Source organism: Styela clava, chromosome 5, assembly GCF_964204865.1.
Source record: "Styela clava chromosome 5, kaStyClav1.hap1.2, whole genome shotgun sequence".
Classification (NCBI taxonomy): Eukaryota; Metazoa; Chordata; class Ascidiacea; order Stolidobranchia; family Styelidae; genus Styela; species Styela clava.
In genome coordinates this window covers 16,101,224-16,127,070 of record NC_135254.1, presented here as the reverse complement: position 1 = coordinate 16,127,070, position 25,847 = coordinate 16,101,224, and the positions used below count along the sequence as shown (strand labels likewise).

General features: G+C 33.9%; 2 protein-coding genes across 2 annotated transcripts; one reads left to right on the top strand and one right to left on the bottom strand.

Annotated features, from left to right (window-relative positions):
• Positions 1-1,621: 1,621 nt before the first annotated feature.
• On the top strand, positions 1,622-3,191 carry LOC120345088 (DEP domain-containing protein 1B-like). The gene is made up of 2 exons (XM_039414479.2): positions 1,622-1,921; positions 2,012-3,191. The coding sequence occupies exons 1-2, from the start codon at positions 1,638-1,640 to the stop codon at positions 2,103-2,105; spliced, it is 378 nt and encodes a 125-aa protein (XP_039270413.2). The 5' UTR covers positions 1,622-1,637; the 3' UTR covers positions 2,106-3,191.
• Positions 3,192-8,071: 4,880 nt separating this feature from the next.
• LOC120345006 (paired box protein Pax-6-like) lies at positions 8,072-24,747 on the bottom strand. Its single transcript, XM_039414369.2, has 9 exons — positions 24,487-24,747; positions 19,622-19,805; positions 19,089-19,269; positions 18,594-18,765; positions 11,111-11,239; positions 10,763-11,035; positions 9,866-9,949; positions 9,312-9,602; positions 8,072-8,631 (listed from the first exon to the last, which is right to left on the bottom strand). Exons 1-9 carry the CDS (start codon positions 24,605-24,607, stop codon positions 8,519-8,521), a joined length of 1,548 nt encoding a protein of 515 aa, XP_039270303.2. The 5' UTR covers positions 24,608-24,747; the 3' UTR covers positions 8,072-8,518.
• Positions 24,748-25,847: the final 1,100 nt, after the last annotated feature.

Genomic DNA, 25,847 nt, shown 5'->3' with positions numbered 1-25,847 from the left:
TCAAATTTGTCGAATTCGTTTAACCCTGAAATCTATCACATATCCACACAATCAGTTATGATTAATGGGGACGGCCACAAACGACTTCATCAAATTACCGGAATCTTATAAGGGCAGAACGACATTGTTTCTAATATCTTATTATAACAGCGTTGTTCAGAATATACAGTAGTCCACAAGAACTTTGTTTCATTGTTTCTGAATCTGCAGATTGCTGAAGTAATTTTGAGTGTTAATGATTTTATACATATAAGTCGACGCAACCACAGGTTACATTGATTCAGATTCAGATATTTCAGATTCAGACACATTTATACCAGCAAACAAGGGATTTTTAAATATATCCGTATCTGTCAAGGTAATTTGTACATTGCAAATTGTATTGAGATTCTAACGACAACCTTGGGATTTTGTATTGGCTATATCTTGATAAAAATAATCTTGAAAACTGAAAGACTCAAATCTGACAAATCCCAAGATCGGGAAAATACTATTGCAATCTATCTATAGTTGGCAGTTTAATACGTATTTGATGATTTTTCAGAATAGTAATCTTTCATTTTAGCAATTTTAATAGTAAGTACTCGAATAGCTCGCGGAGCCCCTAGGTTTCTCTCACGGAGCCCTAAACTAAAGCCATAAACTAATGTTGCTGAAAACTAATCACGTCACGCAAAATTGCGTACGTTCTCAAGTTGTAGACACATTTTTGCGCAAGTCACAGTACTCCATTATGTCGCAATATGCAGGCGTCATTCAAAAAAATTGAAAACCCGCTACGCCTAAAAAATTTAACCATGGAAAATTATTTACTCTTAATGGCATGACAATATCTTTGGGAAGTTTTACTCAAACCCGATAAAAATGACTCACGCACTTTTATTATTAGCCTGACGATATTTTAAAGTAAACAAAGCCACTGATAATCTTGTTTTACAACAAATGTTTTGTAACAATTATTTCTCAACAAATGCATGGTGTTACCCAGATATATTAATGCATTTATTTTTTCTTAATTTTTGTAGCTTTGGAGATAATAGCCGCTGAACATTTTAAATATAGATATATGTTTTTTTTATTTGTCTCAATTCGAATTTTCTAAATTGCATTACGTGATAGAAAACGCCTGTTCCCAGACTAGAAACAACTCATATGAATATAAAATTGGAGGGAGACACGCTTTTTCTAATTGGAATGTTGTATGTAAATTAGCATAATACGTAGAGGGTTATTTTGGATCGTAAATATACGTATGACGTTAGACGTAAGAAAATGTGCAACAGGCCTACAATGCAGTGTAGATTAATATTGCCACCTGAATAAAATATATGTATATATAATTTTTAATCAGATAGATATGGCAAAATCTTCTAAAATGTTCTAGTTGCAAAAAAATGTTGCCACCTGCACACATAACGATAGGCCGTCGAAGCGATGACGATCCTGCTCCAATTACGAGAAAAATAATTTATTTTATAGAATATAATTGGCTGCCTCCCCACAATATTTTGATATTCGAGTACGTCAATGTTTAATTGAGCACGGTCTTCCATTCTATATAACCAGCGTTTCACGGAAGACTCAACAGTGTTGACGAAACGATAGCAAGTAACGTCTTCAATAGCGAACGGAACAAAATGTTTCAATACACCGAAATGTGGAACGAAATTCAGTACAACTTTACATCGAAAATCTGCGTTAAAACACACTATCGTTTTCTGAAAACATATCGAAATACTTTCACCGGATCATCGGCTACCACCGCCATGCTTGGAGTCTTAAGAGACATGCCGCGGTTTGAAAAAGCAACGACGAAGCAGTCGAAGAAGGTTCTCAACAAGCTATTGCAAAATCACATCATAGAAAATGTCAAACCATCTGACAAAGATACAGGATTTTCAAATTCAAAAACGTTATACAGGTAATAGCAAAGCAACATTAAATCTAATAAATGAAACCAAGTCAAATCATTCATTTTATTTTAATATTCATAGTTTATTTTTTATTCTAGATTCTGTAGTTCGAGTTTCAGTGACCAGGAAGAATTTAGGGAAATATTGAAACAGATTGCACAAAATGTGGGAATGATGATCATTTTTACTTGACGACGTTGAAAAATCTAATTTGCTTACGACCGAATGATAATGACGTAGGTTGAAAACCTATTTGAAAAAGAGCCGTAGGAATGTAGACGTTGAAAATCTCGATTTCAATCCATGTCCTCGGCTTGTATATTTGTGAGGGATATATTCAAAGCTGCAAATCAGCCCGATTGGTTTCCGAAACATTTTAAATTACGAAACGTGACTCTCTACTGCAGTGGTTCTCAACCTTCGGGAGCTTTTCAAGTGGTACGCGAGCAGCTTTGAATTATTGCGACAATCAACTTTTGAGTTGGCTGAAATATGCCGACAACGCTTTATTCTCTATACTATATGTATTCGCCGAACGGCCTTTATGAATGTTTACTCTGGCATCTATTTCCTTGTTTATTCCGTAACCATAACCAATCAGAAAAAAGTCAACAATGGTAATTTCTGCAACCGCTCAGACACTTCTGTCTCTCAGACAGATATCCAAGTATGTTTGTTAAGTATACATTGCCTCGTTTTTGTAGTTTTGTGTGTTATTTGTCAGTTTTCAGTTGTGTTTCGAAAAAATAGTTGTGAATTAAATATCTTAATTGTTATTATGACTTCAAAGAAGCATTAATTTAGTTGGTGGAATCAAAAATGAGTCTCGCAAATGCTGCGATGGACAAGGCTAAACTTAGCTATATCAGTAGGCCTACCTGCAAACGGCACATGGTTGAATAATTTTAAAAAAAGGGTTAAAAGTGTTTCAAACACGTAAACCAGCTTATGAGCACCAACAAATCAAAAGACTCTCAAAATAAGTATAAAACTGCAACAGCAAAGTATACGGTAGTAAAAAAATTCTGGGGTCGAGGGTCGGAGAAACGTCCTATGGATAAGTCCAGTCTTTAAAGATCGCCCTCGCATGCTATTGTCCATGAACGAATCGAGATGTGCATGTTATGGTCCGTCTTGCGAATTAGGTCACAAAAGATGTAGTATCACATTATAAAATACTCCCATAGCGCATGTCTTGTACCATTGTTCCCCGCGCCAAAAAGGGGATTTTTCGGTGGTACGCGGACAGAGTAAAAAACAGTAAAGTGGTACGCGGTCATAAAAGGTTGAGAACCACTGCTCTACTGGAATACAAAGGAATGTTCGGGGAATGCAAGCAACTCTGGGTTCCTGATTTTTATTCAGCCATTTTGTTTATAACTTTATAAAAAATTATTAAATAATGTTCAAATGTGGATGATGTAAAATTATTTACACTTACCTCAGTGAAGCGCTAGATGGGTACCTATTTACAAGTGCATGGCTTTCGACTCCAACACGCGTGTCAAAAGTATATGGCAAAGTTGTTTATTGTTAAAATCTAACGGTTTAGACCAGTGGTCGGCAACCTTTTTTAAGTGACGGACCGGTAAAACCTGACAAAAATTTTGTAATAAATTGTACGAGTTACGTAAAATTTATTTGGCATATTCGAAAACAAAAGTGATGCTATTCAATCGAGATCTGCATTTGTTTGCAGCCCATTAACTGTTTCCAATTTGAAGACATGGTCGAAAGTGATACACGTAACATGTTGCTTGCGTCCAGCCTATTTCGGGATTTCGTCGTTGACATCATTCAAAAACATCGTTGACATCGTTCAAAGAAGTTTTTAAAAAATTCATTGCTTCATTTGAGAGCTTAGTATGACAAAGGAGGCAAACTGGACAAATTTCGTTGCTGTCACGTACGGTTACAAATCCAACAGTCCCTTTGTTAGCGAAAATCATTTTGTTTATTAAGACATCTATCTTATTTGGACTGATGTGGAACTTTCTCACGCAGAGGTAATATCGATGCAGCATTATTGCGATATATTGACGTGAAAATTATTTGTAAAGTCAGACATCCTGCTCACATGCGTTGTGTTTTTCTACTTTGCTATTGTGCGATGTTTTTTAGTTGTAGGGTTTGTGGTTGGTAGATTGCAGAGGTGTTATTTTGGCCTTGTCCATTTTTGTGTCACCCTTCTGCGGACCGATAGTAACCTTTCCGCGGACAGGCAATGGGCCGCGGCCCGGTGGTTGCCGACCACTGGTTTAGACAATCAGTGAGTATGCAAGAATAGAAATATTTCAAATTTCATGTAGTTCTTATTCAATGATATATCTTTATGATGTATTCAATATACGTAAATATCAAGAGTGCAACAGACGAAAAATTCAATAAATAAGTAGCATTCCAGACTGAGCATTTTGAAACTGACTGTTTGTAGTAATAACTTGTGTTCACAGCGTGAACGAATAATGGGTCAGACAAAAGCAAGTAACCTAACTTTTTCCCCAGAAATACACAAATGGGAAAATGTTTATTCTCAACGTGCGGTTGACCATGGACTTTATGAAAAAAAAGTCAAGATCATTATACATGCTTAATATCCAATTCAATGTTTTGGAGGTTTTGCATATTTTGAGTGTTTTTATTTCCCGTTAGGGCCACGTATTTTGAGATTTATGAATCCGATCCAACTGTCCTACTACAACCAATTAGAATATCAATTCCGATTATGTCAAATACCATTGCAGCGGATTACTTGATTCATACTTTTTACACGAATTTACTACACGCGTTTAGTAACAATTTAAAGAGGGTAATCCCGTATTATGTCTACCTTGTTAGGATTAAGCCATAATTTTATTCCGATTTTCCTCATTTTAGTTCTATTAAGAGTTTGGGGACTGTCTGTGTTAGACAAGTGAATATCCTTCTGCCCATAGGTTTCAGTCCCTTTACACAACTTGATTTAAAATAAGCGAACAAAATTAGTTATCTGCATACTTCTGAAGCGCACTGATACATCTTTGTATAGGGGGGGGAATACCCCAAATCTCCGTGCTAAGTTCCGTACAAATCGAACAGGCGCAAAAATTCTCAGTAAGCAGTTTCGTATTGTTGACAGAATTCTCCAAACAACGATTGCCCCAGATGAAATTATGGTATCCTTCGACGTCGTTTCACTTTTCACCAATGTCCCGATAGACCTGGCGCTAAGAGTAATCCGGAAACGTTTAGAAAATGACATCACACTTAAGGAGAGGACTAAACTTTCTATCGACCAAATTTGCGAAGCACTAACAATTTGTTTAAGCGCAGCCAATTTAAGTTTTAGAGGGAACACTATCAACAAAATTTTCGGAACAGTCATGGGATCGACTGTTTCGGTTGTGGTAGCCAATATGGTTATGGAGGACGTTGAAGAAAGAGCCTTAACGTCCTTCCCTAATAGCCTCAGAATTTGGAAACGGTATGTTGACGATACCTTCAACCTTATCAAAGAAGAATTCTGCGATGCGTTTCATGACCACCTAAACACGATTGAACCTAGTATACAATTTACTATAGAAAAAGAACTGAATGGGTCTATCGCCTTCTTAGATGTACAGATACATAGAGAGGAATATGGAAAATTAACGACCGATATATTTAGGAAGAGGACACATACAAATCGTTATCTGAATTTTAATTCTAATCACCCGGTAGGACATAAACGTTCCGTTATTAGTAGCCTTATTAATCGCGTCAAATCTCTAATATCCGATGAAAGAAAACAAAAGCTGTAAATAAACTTTATTAAAAAGACCTAAGACAAAATGGATATCCAAAGAAAATGTTTAGTAATCAGAGCAACCGTCAAGATACGAAAGAAGAACTGAAACCGATCACGTCAACTACCATTCCATGTGTTAAAGGACTCAGCGAGAAAATTCGAAGAATTTCAGAAGATGTAAGGATTAAAGTTAGTTTTAAACCCCATAACACAATTGGCCAACTACTTTCTAATGTCAAAGACCGCCCGTGCCCTAACAAGAAAAACGGCGTGGTATATGCAATCTCATGCGTTGATTGTTGCTCTATTTACATTGGAGAAACGAAACGAAGTCTATAAACTAGAAGAAAAGAACATCAGCGTGATGTAAAACAAAAGAAATTTGAAAAATCGGCCCTTTCGAAACATGCCCTTTCTATACTGATCACAGCATTGATTGGGATAACAGCAGGATATTGGAACATGAAATTCTCTACAGAAAAAGACTATTTCTCGAATCTTATCATATCAACAAAGAGAAAAATTCAATGAACGATAAAGAAACTACATTGTTCCCGCATGTATATAAATCACTGTTTAGATAGTCGCATAATTGTTTGAACTTGCGCTTATTCACTCGGATCTATTATCATATTGTCCCTTTTTTTCAGTTTTTCACGCCGTTTAATTTTTACTATCTTTTTTATTTTTCTACTCTATATATATACGATAGTGTACTCTTAATATCATGCCCTGATGAAGTTTTTCTGAATAGAAATTCGAAACGTCGGCAAATTATATCGTTTTGCTATACACGGGTTGTGCTTTATTTATCTTTGACATGAATATACCTGGTGGCAATCATGCGCAATATTTTTGTTAGGTTATTAAGTAAATATTACCAAGTTAAGGCGCAAACCAATGTTACAGTCGCACAATTCGTTACATTTAATTCAGTAATAAAAGGGGATAATAACCCCGAAATGAGGGGTGTATTACGTTAGGTTAAGTATTTTCTTAAAGATGTGCCAGAGGACGTCGATAAAGAGTTTTTTCTGAATGCAACCTAGGATTGAATATGCAAATCCAATTTCCACCGAAAATAAGGAAATGAATATTTTGAATAAAAAGCGTTGTCTAAATATATGTACAGGGTCTCCCAATAAAATGTAGACACATATATTGTATGAATGTATACACATTATAAATAACTCTAAACGGGGTGTTTAATTAGAATTTCATTATTTCAGAAGGGTAAAATATTTACAAGTATCATTTTTTCTTTTTTCACGAACTGTTCTCAAATTGACGCCAATTTTGATAAAGACACTGCTGACAACGCAAAGCAATAGAATCGCACACACATGAACAATCCCCTCGGTATTTGGGTGCATTCGTGATCAATGGTTTCTCTCAATTCAGCAACTGTTGAAGGTTTCACAGCATACACTTGGTCTTCAAAATATCTCCATGAGAAAAAACGTGGCCTGAGGTGAATGGGGAAGATACCTAACATTGCGATGGTAATGTGAATTTGTTGAAGATGAAAATCTTCATCCTTAGACTCTTCTCTAGTGCTTGGTATCACAGTTACACTTTTCGTAGCAAGTTCAAGTTGGTTACACTAGCGCCAAAAAAGAACGATCCAATTGATCTTCTCGATGATAAACCGTACCACTCTGTCGACAGTAATATGTGGATTCTCAGGTTCCCAATAGGTGCAATTATGGCGGTTAATGAAACCAACCATGAAACTTGAATGTGGCCTCGTCACCCCACACAATCTTTGTTGAAAAATCTGCATTTTTCTTACATTGTTGTTAATGCCATTTGCAAAACTGTATTCTCCGGTCTGGATCATGTATATATAAAATATAAGGGAAAGTACCATAAATTTTGTCTCGTAATAAATACATCAGGAAAATATATCATTGAATAAGAACTACGAAAAATTTGAAATACTTCTATTCTGATTGTCTAACCAGCGATTCTCAAAGTGGGCATGGCACGCCGGGTCAACATGTTAGCACTGCACTTCAGAGCCACAAGTCGAGTAATAGTGGATTTCATAAAGACCAGTAATTGGATAGTGTGCTACATTGACAGTAGGAAACATCCATTGGGTATTTTTTCAATCTCGAAGAATAAAACAAAGTTATGTTTGAGTCCCGAGTCAGGTCTCTCGTTTAGTTAAGTCAAGTCCTAGTTCGAGTCAACTCGTTTGTATGACTCTAGTCTCTGAAAATGGTGACTCGAGTTGAGTCTATCTTCAACCATAACATATCTGCTTTGCACGTTATAATCTTTGAGAGTGCCCTCTTGTTTAAATTTGAATCGAATTATTTAAGCTGTGATTCTTTTACCTGCCTACCTGTAACACAGGCATGTATACTCCTGTACTGTACAAGGCTCATTTATCTGTTTCTCATATTTATTGAATCAAATTAAATGCAAATTGAAGTAGGGACAAATACAACAAGTAGTACACGTAAGATCGCTCTCCTCTTCCTCTTATAATGAGATATTTATAATAGAAAACAATGCTAATATGAATGAGAAATACGTGGTATATACAACACTCTTTGGTATAACATTTGAGTAAACATGATACTGAAGGCTATTGGTAATAACATAAAGTAAAATTTGTATTTTGACATTTCACAAAAAAATGCCTGCACATTCTGTTTTCGAACAAGATCCATCATATTGAGATATTGCCACAAAATCTTATTATATCAGCTGCCACAGTTCCTCTCATCTTTTTCTCGGGCCGCGATTCCATTTTTAGGTAGAGCTGTTTGGCAGCTGGTGTGACATGCATTATTCATTAACCCTATGTAGGGTTACATTTGGTTGTGAATTATTGAACCCGATGTGGCCAGTACATTGCGGAAGTGGGAAGTTCTGTGGCTCCGTCTTGCGGCTGACATGCTGCAATGTTGACAGAAGACATAGAGATGGCTCCTGATATTCCTAGAAGCAAAAAAAGGTTTGTTTTAGATACAACAATCTCATGAATAAAGTAAAACTTAAATCGAGACCTTCAAGATCTCAAGTCCACGTGATCCTTTCCAAATCGGGTATATATATCGTGACTATAGGCTGTTGGGAGTCAAATCATAATATTTCCGCGTATTGTAGAATTATTGGACACGTTTAGTAAAATTTTGTTGTTGTTATTTTCTTTTGTCATTATTATCATTAAAAAATCGCTTTTCTCTTCGAATACTGGACCAATTGCTTTGGAATTTTCAATGGTTCAAGATTGATTTTTTTGCCAGAAGGCTATTACTTTCATTTATTCCTGAATTTTCTATGAATCTTATAAGATCTAATATTTCATCCAAAATTGCGCTGTATTAATTTTTAATTATGGGAACATGGTTTTTAATCCGCCAAGCGTGATGGCTGACTGTGAAAATTCTTGCGACTGAAAACCCGGAACTTTTTGAGGGTACGGCACCGGTAACGTCAAAGGTAAACCCTGCTTCGCTCTAGTGCACGTGTCCATATATTTGAGCGTTGCTCTCTTGTTTAAAGTCTCATGAAAACCAAAACAGCTATTCCTTATGCCATAAATATTTTCCATTTTCTGTCAGATAAGTTATATCAGCTTTGTAAATATCCTCATTACAATCGCCAAAACTACGAACCTCCATGATGTCCGGTCGAAGATGACGTCGCATTTGTGCAACCAGTTGGTTGGAACGAGTAGTAAGGGTTTTGATGTGCGTTGTTTTGCTGACCACTGACATCATTGATGCGATCTGGACTAACAGAACAATCTGACAGTTTTGATTCCAAATGTGTTAGTCTTGGGGCATCATAACCAACAAGACCCGATGTTGCCGGGTATCCAATCTCTGCATGGTGCTGGTGATTCATTTGGTGTATGTCGTGCATTCCAGAATATGGATATGAAAGTGCATCGGTGCGATAGTGCTCTGAAAATTGAAAAAAAAAAAAATTCAGGTTTTCTTAGAAACATGAAAAGGCGTTATGTGAGATTACTTATTATATTGTGATCTCCAGATGCAGTTATTGTTATGCTAAAATATCCATTTCAACCAATTTAACCTGGTGGTGAATTTGAAGTCAACCTATTACATTTAAATGACCATGATTTGAATATTAGTTAACAACAAAAAATTATTATTGTTTTGATTTTATGTGATAAAATATTTCATGTTATTTACAATCTACATACCTGGTACCATCCCAATTTGAACACTAGCTGCGTAAGCAGGCATCCCATTGTAAGCTTCGGTCATAGAGCTCAAGGTAGTTGAAGCTGTAAAATTGGATTAAGTGGATAAAGTAAAACTTAATTGTTTATCGTAATATGTGGATTTTGATATGGGGATTGAAAACAGATTTTGGTATTTCTTTCGACATATTTGGAGCTGCTTGAGTCGCCTTGTGTTTATATTCCTGTTATTCGATTCGGTAAGCAATAAAGAAAAGAACAAATATAGGGGCACAATACGGCCGTAAACATATACTCACCGGTATCTCAAACAAAACAGAAAAATGTAGGGTGAACAAGGTAATAAATTTTTATGAAATACTATCATCATCAATATCTATTCAGCAAAGTCCTTCCCCCAATATTGGAACTATACTTTTGTTATTGGACACGTAGTGGACATAACGATCGTTTCAAAATTTTGTTGTTATTGTTATTTGTCTCCATCATTTTTAAAAAAATCGTTTTTCTCTTCGAATACTGGACCAATTGCTTTGAAATTTTCAGTGGTTGAAGATGAAATTTTCCCCCAGAAGGCTATATTTTCCCCCAGAAGGCTATTACTTTTATTCATTTTAAATATTTCTGTTAGCTCTGTGAGATTTATTTTTGTTTGCTATGACGTCATTAAACGTTCTGCGGACGCCTCGGGCGCCATTTTGTGTCCTACTGTACTGCTTCGCTTGGTGTAAATACATTTGTAGACTGTGATCTGACGGTACGGTAAACCCAAAGTGACTAGTCACTTTGGGTAAACCGTACTGTACTGCGAACAGACGTGTCCATTTATTTGGGCGTAGCTCTCTTGTAGTTATTGGAGTAAGGAAATTTCCAACGTGACATATGTATTGTCTTTACCTGGAGAATGTTGTGAAATCGGATGGTATGGTTGTGTTGGGCCGTACACGGATGCTATCGACATTCCACTTGAACTATTGATACTGCTCATCGATCCGTTGCTTAGACTTCCGCCACTACCGGCGCTGTTGCGCTGACTTCGGATTTTCTCCTCTCGGCGCCATTTTGCTCGTCTGTTTGAAAACCAGACCTGGATTCTTGCCTCGGGAAGATCGATTTTGCTTGCTAGTCTTTCTCTTGCAAAGACATCAGGATAATGAGTGCGTTCAAATTCTGAAATAATTTAAAAAAAAATATATATATATATTGTAGGATGCCGATGCTCGGAAAATTTATATATATATATACCTTTTTCGAGTGAATCGACTTGATCTTGGGTAAACGATGTTCGATTTCTTTGTAATTTTCTTTTTAATTGTAGACGAGCTTGTGTTTCCTCCGTGGTTTCTCTGCGTGAGTTATCATTTCCTTGCTCACCTAGAAACCAGAAAATACATTTGATGAAGAATTCAAATTTCCAAACTTAAGCTTCAATTTTGCACGAACAACTTTCCATTATATCTCTATACTAACGGTAGCATTTAGGATGTTTTGCATTCGATAGCAGGCCTATATAATGTTATATAACAAGACTACATCACTAGGATAGCTCTGGAAGAATCTACTGCATTAGCTCTCTATGATACACATTATTCAAAGATGTTATTACAGAATACGATTTCTGTTTTTTATGCTGGATTAGCCAAATTATTTAGACTAATGAGAGGATTTTTAAAGGAATGAAATCAATGTATATAGTCGGAAAATAATAGCAGAATCTACCAATAAAATATAGTTGCATCGGTATATTCTATCTTATTTTATTAACCTACGTGTCCCTATATCATGTACCAGGTCTAGAAACAGTCATTCAGTTAGGATTACCATTTACCCACGCTCAAAACATAATAAATCAGTTACTAATTATTTCAATGGGACACACAGTACAATTTGTAGGGCACAAATAAGACTTTAAACCGTACTAGAATAGATTAGAATACAAACTTTCGGGGGAGTGTATAACATATTATTATTGGATTTACACTAAGTCGACCACTGCAATCCCTTTCATAATGTTGATTCATGTCCATACCTAACCAATAACATAAAGTCATCATGTAATCATCTAACAAGACGACAAATAGCGACTTTACTACAAAAGAAGTAGTGATATTACCAAACTCGTCTCTGTTATTCGACGTTTTTATATCCTTTTTAATCTATTCCACAATGTGTAAATATTGCGCCGCAACTAAATTATCATTTGATCTACTAATGGCACAAGTATGACCAAATCATAAGTAGCATTACCATTAAATATTGGTTTTTCAAATTGTACCCTTTACTCTATTAAATCACGACTTAGCTACGGAAATCTCATACCAATGACGTGGGTGTTTTGATCAAGGAGATCTTGCCTCCACCTGGAGGTATTGTTCTGTTTACCAAACAAAGGGATCAAGTTAAGATAGTATAATGAATTGAACTCACACATCGATGTAAAAGTGCTAAACTGGGATAAAACAAAATTCTCGATTTTGCTAAATCGAGTAAACTCATCTAATCTCCTTCTGTCGAGTATCATTGTACAAAATCTTCAATAATAATCAGACCAAAAACCTCTTCACGTAGATTGCAACCGTATCCAGAGGTACAAACGACATGTGATTCGTGTTGGGCGAATTATTAACTTTAGACACCTGCCAGTACGCTATACCTACAGCTAAGATATCGAAAAACACTCATCATGAAATACTCACCCGGAAAAATGTAAAAACTTGGATTTTAAGTGCATCTTACAAAATTAAATTGAAAAGATCATAAGAATTTAATAGAGCATATTTGAGTTGAACTATATCTTGAAGTTGTACCAAGTATTTATGGCATTGAATGATATTTAGAGAGTTAATAATCCTACAAAGTAAATAATCTTAAATTGAATATTCATTCAAGTAACTAGTATTTTGAACTGTGGCAATGAAACCAACAATATAGTAGATGAGCTGTTGGACATTCACAAAAATAACCGCCTTCAGTATGATATCTTGTCTCGTAGAACATTCTAAGGAATTAAGACTAGGCCATAGTCCAAAACAAATAGCACAGCAGGAGGCTCCGCAATTATTCAAGCCTGTCATAATTCTGACCAAGAATTTGCTTGGTACGATATGACAAGCACTAGAATGGAGAGAAATGCTGGCTGCTTGTGTTCAATAACAAAGGAAAACGGAAGGATTAAGGGAATTTGAATTTAAAGATTATCTCAAGTATACGCCATTAAAATTTTTCGAATATTGTTCCATGTGTGAATGATTTTTTTTATATATTCTCTTAGGCTACAGTCTGAAAAAGGCAATAATATATCTCAAATTTATAGTGATTTTATTTAGCTAAATTTTGATTTATTACGTTATTGAGAAAATTTGAATTTCACAACATGTAACTTTGTTTTTAATGAAAACCTTAGAAAAGTAGTTCTTTTTAACAAATATATACAAAAATGGTCAGTTAATAGTTGCAGAACGCACATATTTATTATCTGTTTTGAATCAAATGGTCGATCAGAAATTCAAACATTACTTATTAGATTGTAAAAACAACAGTTGATGAAAACGCATAGATATTGTAACACATATTAAACTTTCTTTAGTGATTAATTTCACTACGGATAATAAGACCTACTTAACCTGACCAATACTCCCACAAGACGTTACTAAAAATAGTTTTCAAAAATTAATCGGGAATAATAAAAGGAAGAATTCACCAATTGCTTTAGCTTTTCGTATTTTTCGTCACGTCTATCTTTATGCTAACATGCAGTTATACAAGGTTAATTTTAGCGAAATATATATAAATAACTTAGTTCTGGGAGAACGCAGAATTTTCAAACTTCACTATATTTGACGTTATGCAAAAGTATTTGTTATTCAAGAAAATGTTGTAACGAAAATTCACCACGATTACAAGCTAATTTTACACGAATGCACAAATTTTTGACACACACACAAGTTCATAAATTTCCCATCTGCAAGTCGTAAACCTTGAAAATTATCAAAGCCTGTACATATACATATGTCTTCTAATCTATAAATATATTATTAAATCATAAACATAAGGTGAAAGATCAAACATAAATGCATCGCATGAAATTCCCAGAGTTCAGAGTTCAGTAACTAAGTTTAAGGAACCTCGCCATGACCCGCGAGCCAGTCTTTTATGGCAGGTCGTCTTGACAATGTCATCACGGCCGGAATTCATCGCGATGCAAATTGAAAATATCGTGGTTGAAAAACGGCGCAAATTTTAAGCAAGACAGCTCGATCATTGAACAATATTAATATTATTTCAAGCCGAGATGTTGCGACGACGCCAAGGAAATAACGATTTCCGTTAAATACGTCTTTTGTGGCGTTAATGGCGGTAGCTTGCGATTGAAATTATGTTTTACATAACGTATAATGCGCTTTAATTGTCGTGGTTGACATTTCCCAAAAAACATTCTTTTCCATTTTAAAATGCGAAAAAATGTTAGCAGTATTTTTGCCAAAAATTTAACATTTGTACAAAATATAAATACTCAAATGTCTGTCGAAAAAATGGAAAAAATATTTTAAATGTATTGCTTTCTCTTTTATTTTTACTGTAAAATATTGCAGATCATTTTAAGATTATCATCAGTCAAAAATTGTTATAATCAATTGAAAATAAAGATTTTAGGAGGTTCAAAAACTTATCGTAAGTTCCAGAAGTATATTGTAGCTAAGTTGACTAATAATAGATATATATATAATATATTGCATTTTTACAATTTAAACTTGTAAAAGTGGTTTTTAATTTCCGATAGTTATCTGTAGACAAATTTTCACTCTCGCGAGTCACAAGTATCGTGCCCATGATACGTTATCGATTGCTTGAATAGTCGGGATATCATTCAATACCAAAAATGCCTGAAAACCAAATAACGATTTTTATTTTCATTCACAAAGTTTTTGTTTTGGATCATCCGCTTATGCATATGACATATATTATATAAATATAAATTATTTTAGTTTTAAATTTAAATACAAAAATAGCGTATTTTAAAAATAAATGAACCTTCTCACAAATGTGTTTTGAAATGGGAGGATATTAAAAGTAGACAGTTTTTCCAGAGTGCTTGCTGTAAGATTACTGGCCGTGAATCAATTTCTATATGCCATTGCATATTGCATGCTATTATACTGTGATCAGACAGTATAAATGAAGACTATCTCCATGTGCTTGTGCCTGCATTTAGGTATAATGTATAGTAATATTTACACCCGTTCTATTGTAGTAAACTCAAAGTAACGCACAGCTGGTTATTTTACGTGATGAGTTCCGATTGTTCCGGATTATCGAGCAAACAAATTTGCCACAAAAATTGATACCCAACTTACTCTATATATAGGGTGACCCCCAAAAACGGAATCTAGTTCATTTTTGAACATATTGTATGGTTTCCATTAATTGGGGTCACCCCTGATGAAAGTACACTAAGCTACAATTAAACATATTAGTGAAAATTTATGTAATAAATGCATATTCATGTAATAAATGCCTAATTTTCGAGTTTAGTCAATGTGAAAGATTAATAAATTCGGCTATGGCGCCCGGAAATTGATTTATATTGTTTTTCTGCAAATGGCTAAACGTAGACCACCAAAGTTATTTATTAATTTTGCAAACAGACTGAATATACAATATTCGCCTAAAAACACCAGGTATATACTAATAAATATTTTCATATATAGTGAATGACTTTCAATGGAAAATTCCGTTGTTCAAAGAATTCCGTAGCTATTTTTGAGATAGAACCATGGATAATGCCAAATCTTTTGTATATATGTTAATAAATAGTTTTTTTTGTCAAATCTTTTTTGTACTACTACTTTTAGTATTTTTCAATTTGAATTCCATTGACAAACGATGTCAAACGATACCTTGGCATTTTCAAACTGGCTATTGCAAAAACTAAATTTTCATTTTATTTATTTTAATAAATATTCTTATGCAGGACGCAGGGGATGTCATGTCAACCGTTTTTTTATTTTCGGCGACTGCGGTAGCCAACGAAGGCGTTAAGGACACCGCGCCAATTAGAGAAGTCAATAATCGAGGGGTAACTCTCTGGGGATGCTCTCTCGACAAAGTACGTCGGTGATTCAACAAGAAGATTATTATGCATTTTTGTCTCTGAGATATTCTAATGAGGGAATTGTGATTTTTTGCAAACTATGAAATATTGTCATAAAGTTCATCTGAATTCACAAGTAATGTTTTGCTGAGTATTCTAAACCATCAGCATAGTTTTCGTTTTTAAATATTGATATCCGCGACAGCACCAATCAATAGACAACAGCAAATGACTTTATTGATTTTTTTCCATTTGAAAAAAATTTGGTCAAACTAAATGAAAAGGGTATTTTATACGTCATGAAAAACTCACACCCCCTTTTTTTCTAAAATTATATTCTAGTTTTGCAGTCAAAACACAATTATTTCATATAACGACTATGATGTCAGTTGCTGACAAATCTCGAATTATTCTCTTTGCCTTGGAATGCGTTCTCATCAGATTGAAAAGCATTGACCAATTGCCTCGAAATTTCCAGTGGTTAAAGATTATTGTTGTCGCTAGTTTTAATATTATTCATTTTTATATAAATGAAATTCTTTTATATAAATAAATAATTTTCATTCTGAATTTAAATTAAAATTACATCCCTACATTCCCAAAACTATTACAATAAAAACAAAACAGCAAAATTAAATTTTAACTCGACTTATTTATAACAAGCCACTCTCAGTTTTACACTATAATATTGGACAAAAAAAATCCAATACGACAAATCTCATTGAATAAAAAACATATGTACGGTCACGGAAATTATAATAACATCGATATGATATCGATAAAATTATGATTACTCTTAAAATAAATAATCTTCTTCCGTGTAATGTATTTAGTAAAATGATATCGGATTTTTTTTCCAATAGTCAATATGTATTAACAATCAGTTGATACTATCTCTAATCGGGTCGTATATTAAAAAGATATTGTAAGGAGAATTATTGCGTATATAGAAATTGTTTCATTCGTAAATGTTATTTTTCAACTTTCCGATTTTGTGGTATGTCAAAAAATCATGTTTTCATGATCTTCGAGAAGTCAATATAAATCTATGGGATATTCTGGACTTGACATTGTTTTTAGTGTATTTTTATTAAATGTTTTAATTCATTTACTTATGTATGTATGCAATTGTATTTCTGCGTTTCATGCTTAATTTTATCGTATTTTGAAAGCTAAAATCAACCAAAATTTTGTAACATGGTCTCATCAATTTCAAATTTGAGCCAATAAATGTACCCAGTAAAATAAGCCTATAATCTGAATTGTTACAATCTATGGGTTTCCATTTGTTTTTATCTTCCACTATTTAACCAAGGCAAAATTATACAAAGAATTGTTCCACGTATATATTTAGTGGTCGATTGTGTTTATTCTTTCCGATTAACAACAAAACAATCTTAGAGCTTTCGGCTCTTTTTGTGACATAACAATGATTTTGTAATTTTTTAAATTATTGTACGGACTGCCTGATGACGCACAATACATATGTAAAAAAGCAAATCTGCGAAGCGCAATATTCCAGATTTAAAGTAAAGAAAATAATCTTAAATGTCACGGTTCAACTAATGAACATGATGGAGTTTTTCTTTCTCTCTTATTAGGTGATAATTTTCTTTTGATTTCAACAGTTTTCGCGCCTTGATAGAATTTCCCGCATGTTTTTAAGCAGTTTAAATCCCAGTAACCAGTCCCTGTGTATGTCGACGGAAATTCTATTTCTTTTACGCTGCTCTAATCCGTATTATTTCCGCCTGCCTACGTCCGAGGACTCGGTGATAAAATGCTACCAACAGAGCATAAATTAGAGAAATTTGCACGTTGTCCTGTCTTTCTAAGACTTCAATTGAAAAAACAGTAATTTTCAAAATGGCGCTGTCCACGAGTGGCGCTAGTAATAATCAAATTGAAATTGAAATGTTCATCAGTTATTTAATCGATCAGCAGAATATGAACCTATTCGATATTAAAGTAAAAATGTAACATAATCCCATTTATAATACTTATAATCATGAAACTTCCGTTTGTTGGTTTTACTTTTCTTACGTTTCGATAGGCTGATCTTCTACGTGAAGCAAAAAACAGCTGAATTACACGTTTCTGAACAAATTGCTTCCGACCATTTTATTGCCACCCGTAGTGTATGGCTGTGCCCATACATTGTCGAACCGGACGCTTCACTCCACGGCACATTATATTTCACACCAACATCATGGTCTCTAGCCGTTTCAAAACGTCAAAATCCGGCGTAGCAGATCGTCCGTGACCGACCAACATTAATTTGATAGGAAGATTATCACACCACCGCAAAGAGGGCATTGAACCCAAACCCGTCAATCATATATATATAGTCTTATATAGTTCGCTTGCATCTCTGAAATTCACTAATTTTCCATGGCAAGATTTTTATCGTTTATAACATTATACTACATTTCCTGGTCCAACATGTTATATAAAATGGAATTAGGATTGAAATTTTCAACGTTTCAAAGTGTTTTCAGAAGCGAAAAAGGAGGCCAATTTCTATATTGAATAGTATCGCTGTATTAGTTTATGGCAAAGGGCTCGCAATACCGCAGAATAACTTAATATTGTGTCTACTTTTCCTGTCAAATATCTGGTGAAATAGTCCTATTTTACCTTGATATATCGCAATTGTCCCGTTTGAAGTAATCTGTTCTTTTGCATAAGATCCGTTAGAATGCCAACTGTTTCGAGGACCTCCGGCACCATTTTCAGGGCTGTAAGTTACAATTCCACTAGAAAATTTATCACTGGTCAAGTTTCTGAGAACTCGATTGATTGAAGAGACCTGTTGTGAATATATAAACATATAATATATTACATACCATATGCTTTGTGTTTTTCATAAGAGACTCCCCACTTTAGGTTTGAAAAAGTTTCGCTACCAGTCCAGGTTCGCTACTATATCTCTTGAATGGACAATTGAAAATTGTATTCTTATTTTGGTCAATTTCGGCTAAGGAGGTGGGAAAGAATGTTTCAATCATTTCATATGTATAATATAAGCCTGTGACTTAATCGTAAAAGAGTAAGATTCATACATGTCCAAGCTGTTTTAACAACTATTCTTGGCTCCACAAATCATTATAATTTGATGAAAAAAAAACTTACGCTGGGTATATTTTCTGCATTACAGATTCCTTCATTTAACAACCGATCCCTGATTTCCCAAGCAAAGATACTAGGGCATTCTCTCTTGTATAAAGCAATACGGGCAACTACTTCCGGGGTCGCGACCCGAGGTTTGCTTCCGCCAATCGCGCGTGGTCGAATCGTTCCTGTTTCGTAATACCTGATTCAAAATAGTACGGAAAATATATTACATTTGTTTAACAGTATGAAGAGTACAATTTTTCTTTTCTGATTTCCAAGTCACCTATATATAAAATATAATTATTGACAGCCGGGCTAATAAAAGGTAGGAATGACAAACCACTGACCAGCGGGCCACAAAGTGGTCCACCGCATTTTTGTGACCGGTCAGGTCACGAATTAATGCAAAAAACACCGATATTTCAGTGATTGAGAGTGGCGATAAAACCGGTCTTAATTCAACCTAACAATAATCGAACTACGTCTCAAGAACTATTCATATAGTTGGTAAATCTTTGATAAAATGTAAAAAAAAAATACTTAATTTTTACCTGGCCAATATCTTGCTAACACATCCGTTGGAAACTTGCAATATTCTAGAAATATCACAGGGACGTGCACCGTTGTGTGCTAATTCGACAATCTTTTGTCTTGTGCTATCCGGAAGTGGTCTTCCGTTTACGAACATCCCGCCGAGTTGATTAACACCGCTGTGACCAGTGACGTCACAAGGATCTGAAACACAAAAATAAATTATGAGATGTAGCAGAAATCTACAAGTAGGAATATCTATTTGTATAGAGCTTTGTTTGTATGAACAAAGGCGACAAATAATCTCACTTTTTGAAGATTCAACTAGAATTCACAAGCCCGAAACCCAACATAAATTACAAATTTAAAGACATGAAGTAAGCATAACAGCAGAAATAATCCATCAATTAAATAGTGCATATCACCCTCATCCCCGTGTGCTGGAAAACGTTGGACTTGGAGTGGATTTTATTTTATTTTCAACGGCATTCTACATTGGACACAAAACGCCTTGCCGGTAACTCTTATAGCCAGAGCACAAAGTGTATCTCTAGATGGTACCAGAACGAAATTTGACGATTCCAAATTATATTTCTGTTTTGTTTTCTTAACAAACAACTGAAATAGTCAAATTTTAATTCGAAGACTTCAACCCAAAAGGGCGAAACATGAAAAAATTATTCTGAGAAAATGAAGAAAACATATATTTTTATACCTTCTCGAACTTTTTATTGAAATAGTTTGGTGAATATGGCTTCAAACTTTGATTAAAGAACCAGCTTAAAAAAGCATCTATTTTTTTGTAGTATTTCAAATCAAATTTCCTGAATGTTAACATTCGCCCCTTTGTCTTGAAACCACTCATGTTTGAGGAAATAATTTTCGTAGCAGGATTAAGATCTGTGACCTCGTGAACGTCGTTATTATCGTTTTTATTTTATCCCTATCCTTTTTCCCCTCAGCATTATGCCGGGATAATTAGAGCTAATATCTTTTACTATCGGGGAGATTAATCCCTAAAAAATCAATTTTGTTTTTTAGATACAGAAAGTCACGACACAATCGGAGACATTATTTGTCACTGCGATCAGATACATAATTCGGAAAGGTAATCAATATTAACGGTGACGGTTGAAATCCGAAATCCAAAAACCGACAGTTAAAACAAAATAATATTATAGCGACAAGAGTGCACTCGATGCATATATTACTGATTATTCATTTTAACAAAAATATTAGAAATTTAAAATAATTTAATTTCTGATGTTATGTTACATTATTTTATTTGGTATGAAAAATTCATCTTCCTGCTGCAATACCACAGTCACAAAATTTGCTTGTTAGTGAAATTTACTTATGAGATTTGAATGTTAACAAATTTTTATCGGTAATTCAACATTTAAATCTCAAATGTTAGTTTACCCCATATCCATTTTTCATTCATAAACTTCCCGAGTATTTGCGTTAAAAGCGTTAATTCCTTTCGATTGTTACGTCGAGACGCTGCCGTGTAGGAATTTTTGTAATCTAAGTAATAATTCGTTTTTATTCTTTCTAGTCTCTTGAGACCCAGTCTTAAAAGCAATGTAGCGATAATTTTGTCGATATCGCGGTTGCTTTAGCCAACTCGGTTTCTCTTATCAAACATATATCTGTCATGTTTTAATTCATCGGTTTGTCGCTCGTTTTATTCATAATATATTTGCCGGGAAATGCCAAAAAGTTTTCGAAATAGTCCACGAAAATAGACACAATCTTTGAAGAATATTACTATAAAGTATAAAATAAAAGGAATGAGCGAACTTCCCTGTCGTACACGCCCATTTTATACACAACGTGAATGATCATTATTAAATGACCTTATTGGTTATGTCAAAATGAAGCTTGCATTGTTTCAGAAGCTAAATGTACAACTTGCTTACCCATACTATTTTTTAAATGCTAAATTGTAAATATTTAATCCCATTAATCAGCTTTGCGATTGCGATCAAATATAATATGAAAATTAAAAGAAATTAAACCAATTTTTTTTTAAAAACAAGTTGGATAAAAGTAGGGTTAGCTATTATTACAAAACCATCTTTAAAAATAAAACCAACCTTTCATAAATAATAACACGCGAGTTCCCACAATTATTAGGATAAAACATTTAATCATTCCGTAAACTAGTAAGCTTATTATATTTATGAACGACCCGAAAAGACATTTTTAACATCGTTACTTCGCGCCCAACTATGATCGAACATAACTTCTCGGTTTGGTGATATATATAGTATAATAGGATTTAATTTTTTTAGATGACTGTCGAACAATTCCATTTGAAATAAAGATTACAAAGCAGGGTGCTGGTAAATTAGGATAATCTCAAGGTGTCTAAGGGGTTAATCTGCAACCCACAGGTTAATAGCTGATTAGTAATATAGAATATTATATTCCAAGATCTTTGAAATGATTTGATAGTTTTTCTTTCAGCTATAAGACAAAGACTACTAAGATTCCCCACACGTCTGAAAAGCGTGCGCTACAATCTTTGTTATAACCGAAATAGAGAATGATAATAACCGAAACGCTCCTATTGTGTAAAAATAATAAATCTTTTTTTTTCCCTAAAATTATAATAAATGTTGACTGGTTTTCACGTATGACTCCAGATTTAGTTGAGAGGGGGCACACTTGTGGGGGTAATCATGGCCCGGACGAAAAATTGCATAGCTAGACTCGGCATATACCCAAAAGTTATTTAATTAAAATCTCAGAAGTAGACTCAAAATTTAAAATAACTCAACTATTCAAATAGCAATAATAATTTTTGACAAAGTTTTCCACCTAATAAATAAAAACAATTTTTTTTTCAAAAGATAATTCTTTGTTTAATCGACACCTGTGAATGCAAGACCACCTTTGCTTTAATCTAGTTCGTAATTTATTAGGCCATTTGTAAAATCACATATACAAAAATATCGACTTATATCTTCAACTCGTGCCTGATAATTAACAATTTGTCGTCTCGTCGTTAAGCGAGGTAAAATTGAAAATTGATTTGCCTAAATAGACTTAGGCTACTGGTCAATAACAAGTATTTTCTCTAAGAAGCATTGCGAGTAACCTTTCATTATTAGAATTTTTTATTTAGAATCGATTGGGAAGTATCATACCGTCCTTCATATAAACAGATTGGGATTTACACATTCATATTTCCAAAATGGCATTACCGGGATATTTAACAAAATATTTGTGAATAAAGCAAATTGCAAAAAAGACACAATTGAGATTATTTCAAATGTAACTTGATTTGGATTATTAATTTCACCTATGTCCACCTAACTCGAAATTTATTAATACGTTTTATCTATAATTCCAAACTTAACTTGGGATAACTAGACAAAATCTTAAGGATTTGAATTCTTAGATTTATTGTTGTGGGATGTCGTAAACAAGGTATTTTGAGTAGTGCAATTAAGGCCAAAAACTATATCTTAGTCCATAAAACAATAAAGTAATCATACATACTGAGTATCATTATACGTTAAGTTTTTCTTAGCTGCCAAAAACCCTGACCGTAAACAATAGTTTTATTTGCGGCGCACTGCGGGATACCTCGTAATTTATCCTTCCATGAGAAATTGTACTGCAGTTTTTTTAACGTAGCCCATAACTATTTCTGATAATTTTCTAGAGAAACCTAGATTGAAAATGACTATAAAATATGGAGAATTTCTTAGAAAAATTATCCACGAGGATTAAAATCGAATAGCTTTTAATTTTTTTTGTATTATGAGTGTACTAAATTTCTATGTTGATGAAACAATATTTCCAAATTCATGACAATCATTCAAAATCAGAAAACAATTCTGATCTGAGCAAAATATGGGTGTTATCGACGAAATATACCTATATTGTCTTAAAAATCGCCCCTAAAATGTAATTTATCACAAAATGGTCAGCGACAATCAATTTTACATAAAACATGTTTATTTTGAAATTGTCTGTGAGAAGTATGTAATAAAATCAAATATTGTTCTCATTGATAAGCGATTTCTGGGACATCTATCATGATCCGGTTTGTTATATTTGTTTGTTTTTCGCGATTTCAAACGACAAAACATATTTCGTTGAGTGGTTTCTATAAGATGACATATTTTTACATAACGTTTGGATATATTGAGCAGCTGTGGGTTATTTTAGAGTTTTAATTCATTCAATGTTATGTGAATATTGCTGCGTTTTCTGGTTTTGTTGAAAAAAAATTGGTGATAGATCAAACGTTGTAAACACTCAAAAACAATAATAATAAAACGCGATTTTTCATGGGTTGTACTCGATATTGGTATTTTGAACTAGCGTGAATTTGAATTTATTCTTCCAGTTTTAATCAAAGTTTCGAAAACATCGTTTACAATTTGATTGGTATTTATCAACCAAAAAATGTTGCATGACAATATATATGAATATGTATGAAAACGGAAGTTAGCTATTTTTACCTGATATATTTGCCACAATCGCAAGTTACTTCATTGGTGATAGCTTACTAGAATTACCGCTTGTTTTCATTAATTTGCCCATTTTCGGTTTCCATAAATAGCATTTTATCACATTGTATATACAACAATATTGCGGTTAAATGGAAATCAAAATCAAACGTTTTAGCGCCAGTTATCAGTGTACCAAAGATTGGTTATTGTTTCAACATACTCATATATATTTTCTATATCTAACACCCCATATTGTCAACCACTAACGCAAGACGTATGTCTTTATGATAACGTAATTGATTTTTTTTACAAATAAAGATTAGACGATAGCAATGATGTATCCCTAAACACCATAACACATATAAAATACATGCCTTATCAAATAGCCAGTCTATGATCGCGTATTTGTTTACCTGTATGTGATAAACCATCACCTCCGAGACACAATGCTACTGCTGATGAATATGGTGCTTGATAAGACGGCATATGAGCTGACATCATCGGTCCTTGGTGACAAAGTTGGTGGGTGGCCATCTCTATACAAAAGGCTGACCAAAGAACGTTGTTTTTCCGAATTTGATATTCAGTCGATTGCCGATGGTCAGAAGCAAATGAAATTTAGGTTTACTCGACTTTTTGTTTTGAAACTAGGATAATACAAAAGAATTAATTGACCTAAAAAGATTTCTTAGTAAAAGTAAAAACATAAAAACTGGCACAAGCAGGGCAAAACATGGTTGCATCTGTCGGTTTTAAAACTTATCATGCACCTATTATCCACTCATGGATTATATATCGTAAAAATCTAAACTTTTAAGACGTATACACTTATTGTACTCTTACAAAATACTCCTTTCTTTCCCATATTCTGTGCTATAAATGCAATTGTTTAAAATTTCGCATCAGCGTTTTGCGTTTCTGCGTCACTCCCTCGCTACCTTTTTCATTCTATGATTTTGAGACAAAATGGCGGATTCTATCATCCGTTTTGCTCACCTCGAAGTAGTTTTGAAATCAAACTTTGTTTTTTTGGACTTCATTTTGTTTTGAGGTTAAATGCGAAATACAAATGTAATTTCATGATATGCCTCGATGGCCAATAGAACCATAAAAGTATATAGCAATCAAAATCGTTTAATCAAATCGGAATTAAGTAATCGAAAGATTGTGTCTATTTTTCCTATTTATTCTATCTATAAACAGTTATTTCTCATTTTATTGAATTATGTCGCAGCCTTAACCTTACCCGATGTAGAATTCACGGTGTTTTCTGTACAATGCATTGTGACAGTGATTTGCTCTAACGAGCAAAATTCTAAATTGCAGTAAACTACCATGCACAAATTATTAAACAGAATATTGTGCAAATAAAACGATTGTTCGATGAAGTCAACACGTAAAATACAAAGAAAACAAAACAAATATATGAACCAAAATACAATGTTTCTGAAATAAAGCTACCTGCTCTCGAAGGAAACAATAGTACGAGCCATGATTTAAGCGTATCATCCAAACAAAAATTCTCAAACAACAAACCTGATTGATTCGATGTGTCAAAATTTTGTCCTTCTCGTTAGATGCAAATCCTATTTTTGAAGTTACAAACAGTACCAAATTTTTCCTAATTTTGTGACTATATTTAACTCAGTTGTACATACTAAGAATTAACCACAGATAGAATCCTAATAAAGAATAGCACTACACTCATTCTGTCTCTAGTAGCGGGTTAGTTGCTAAATTACTAAATTTAAGAATGACTTTAGCTCAATACCTT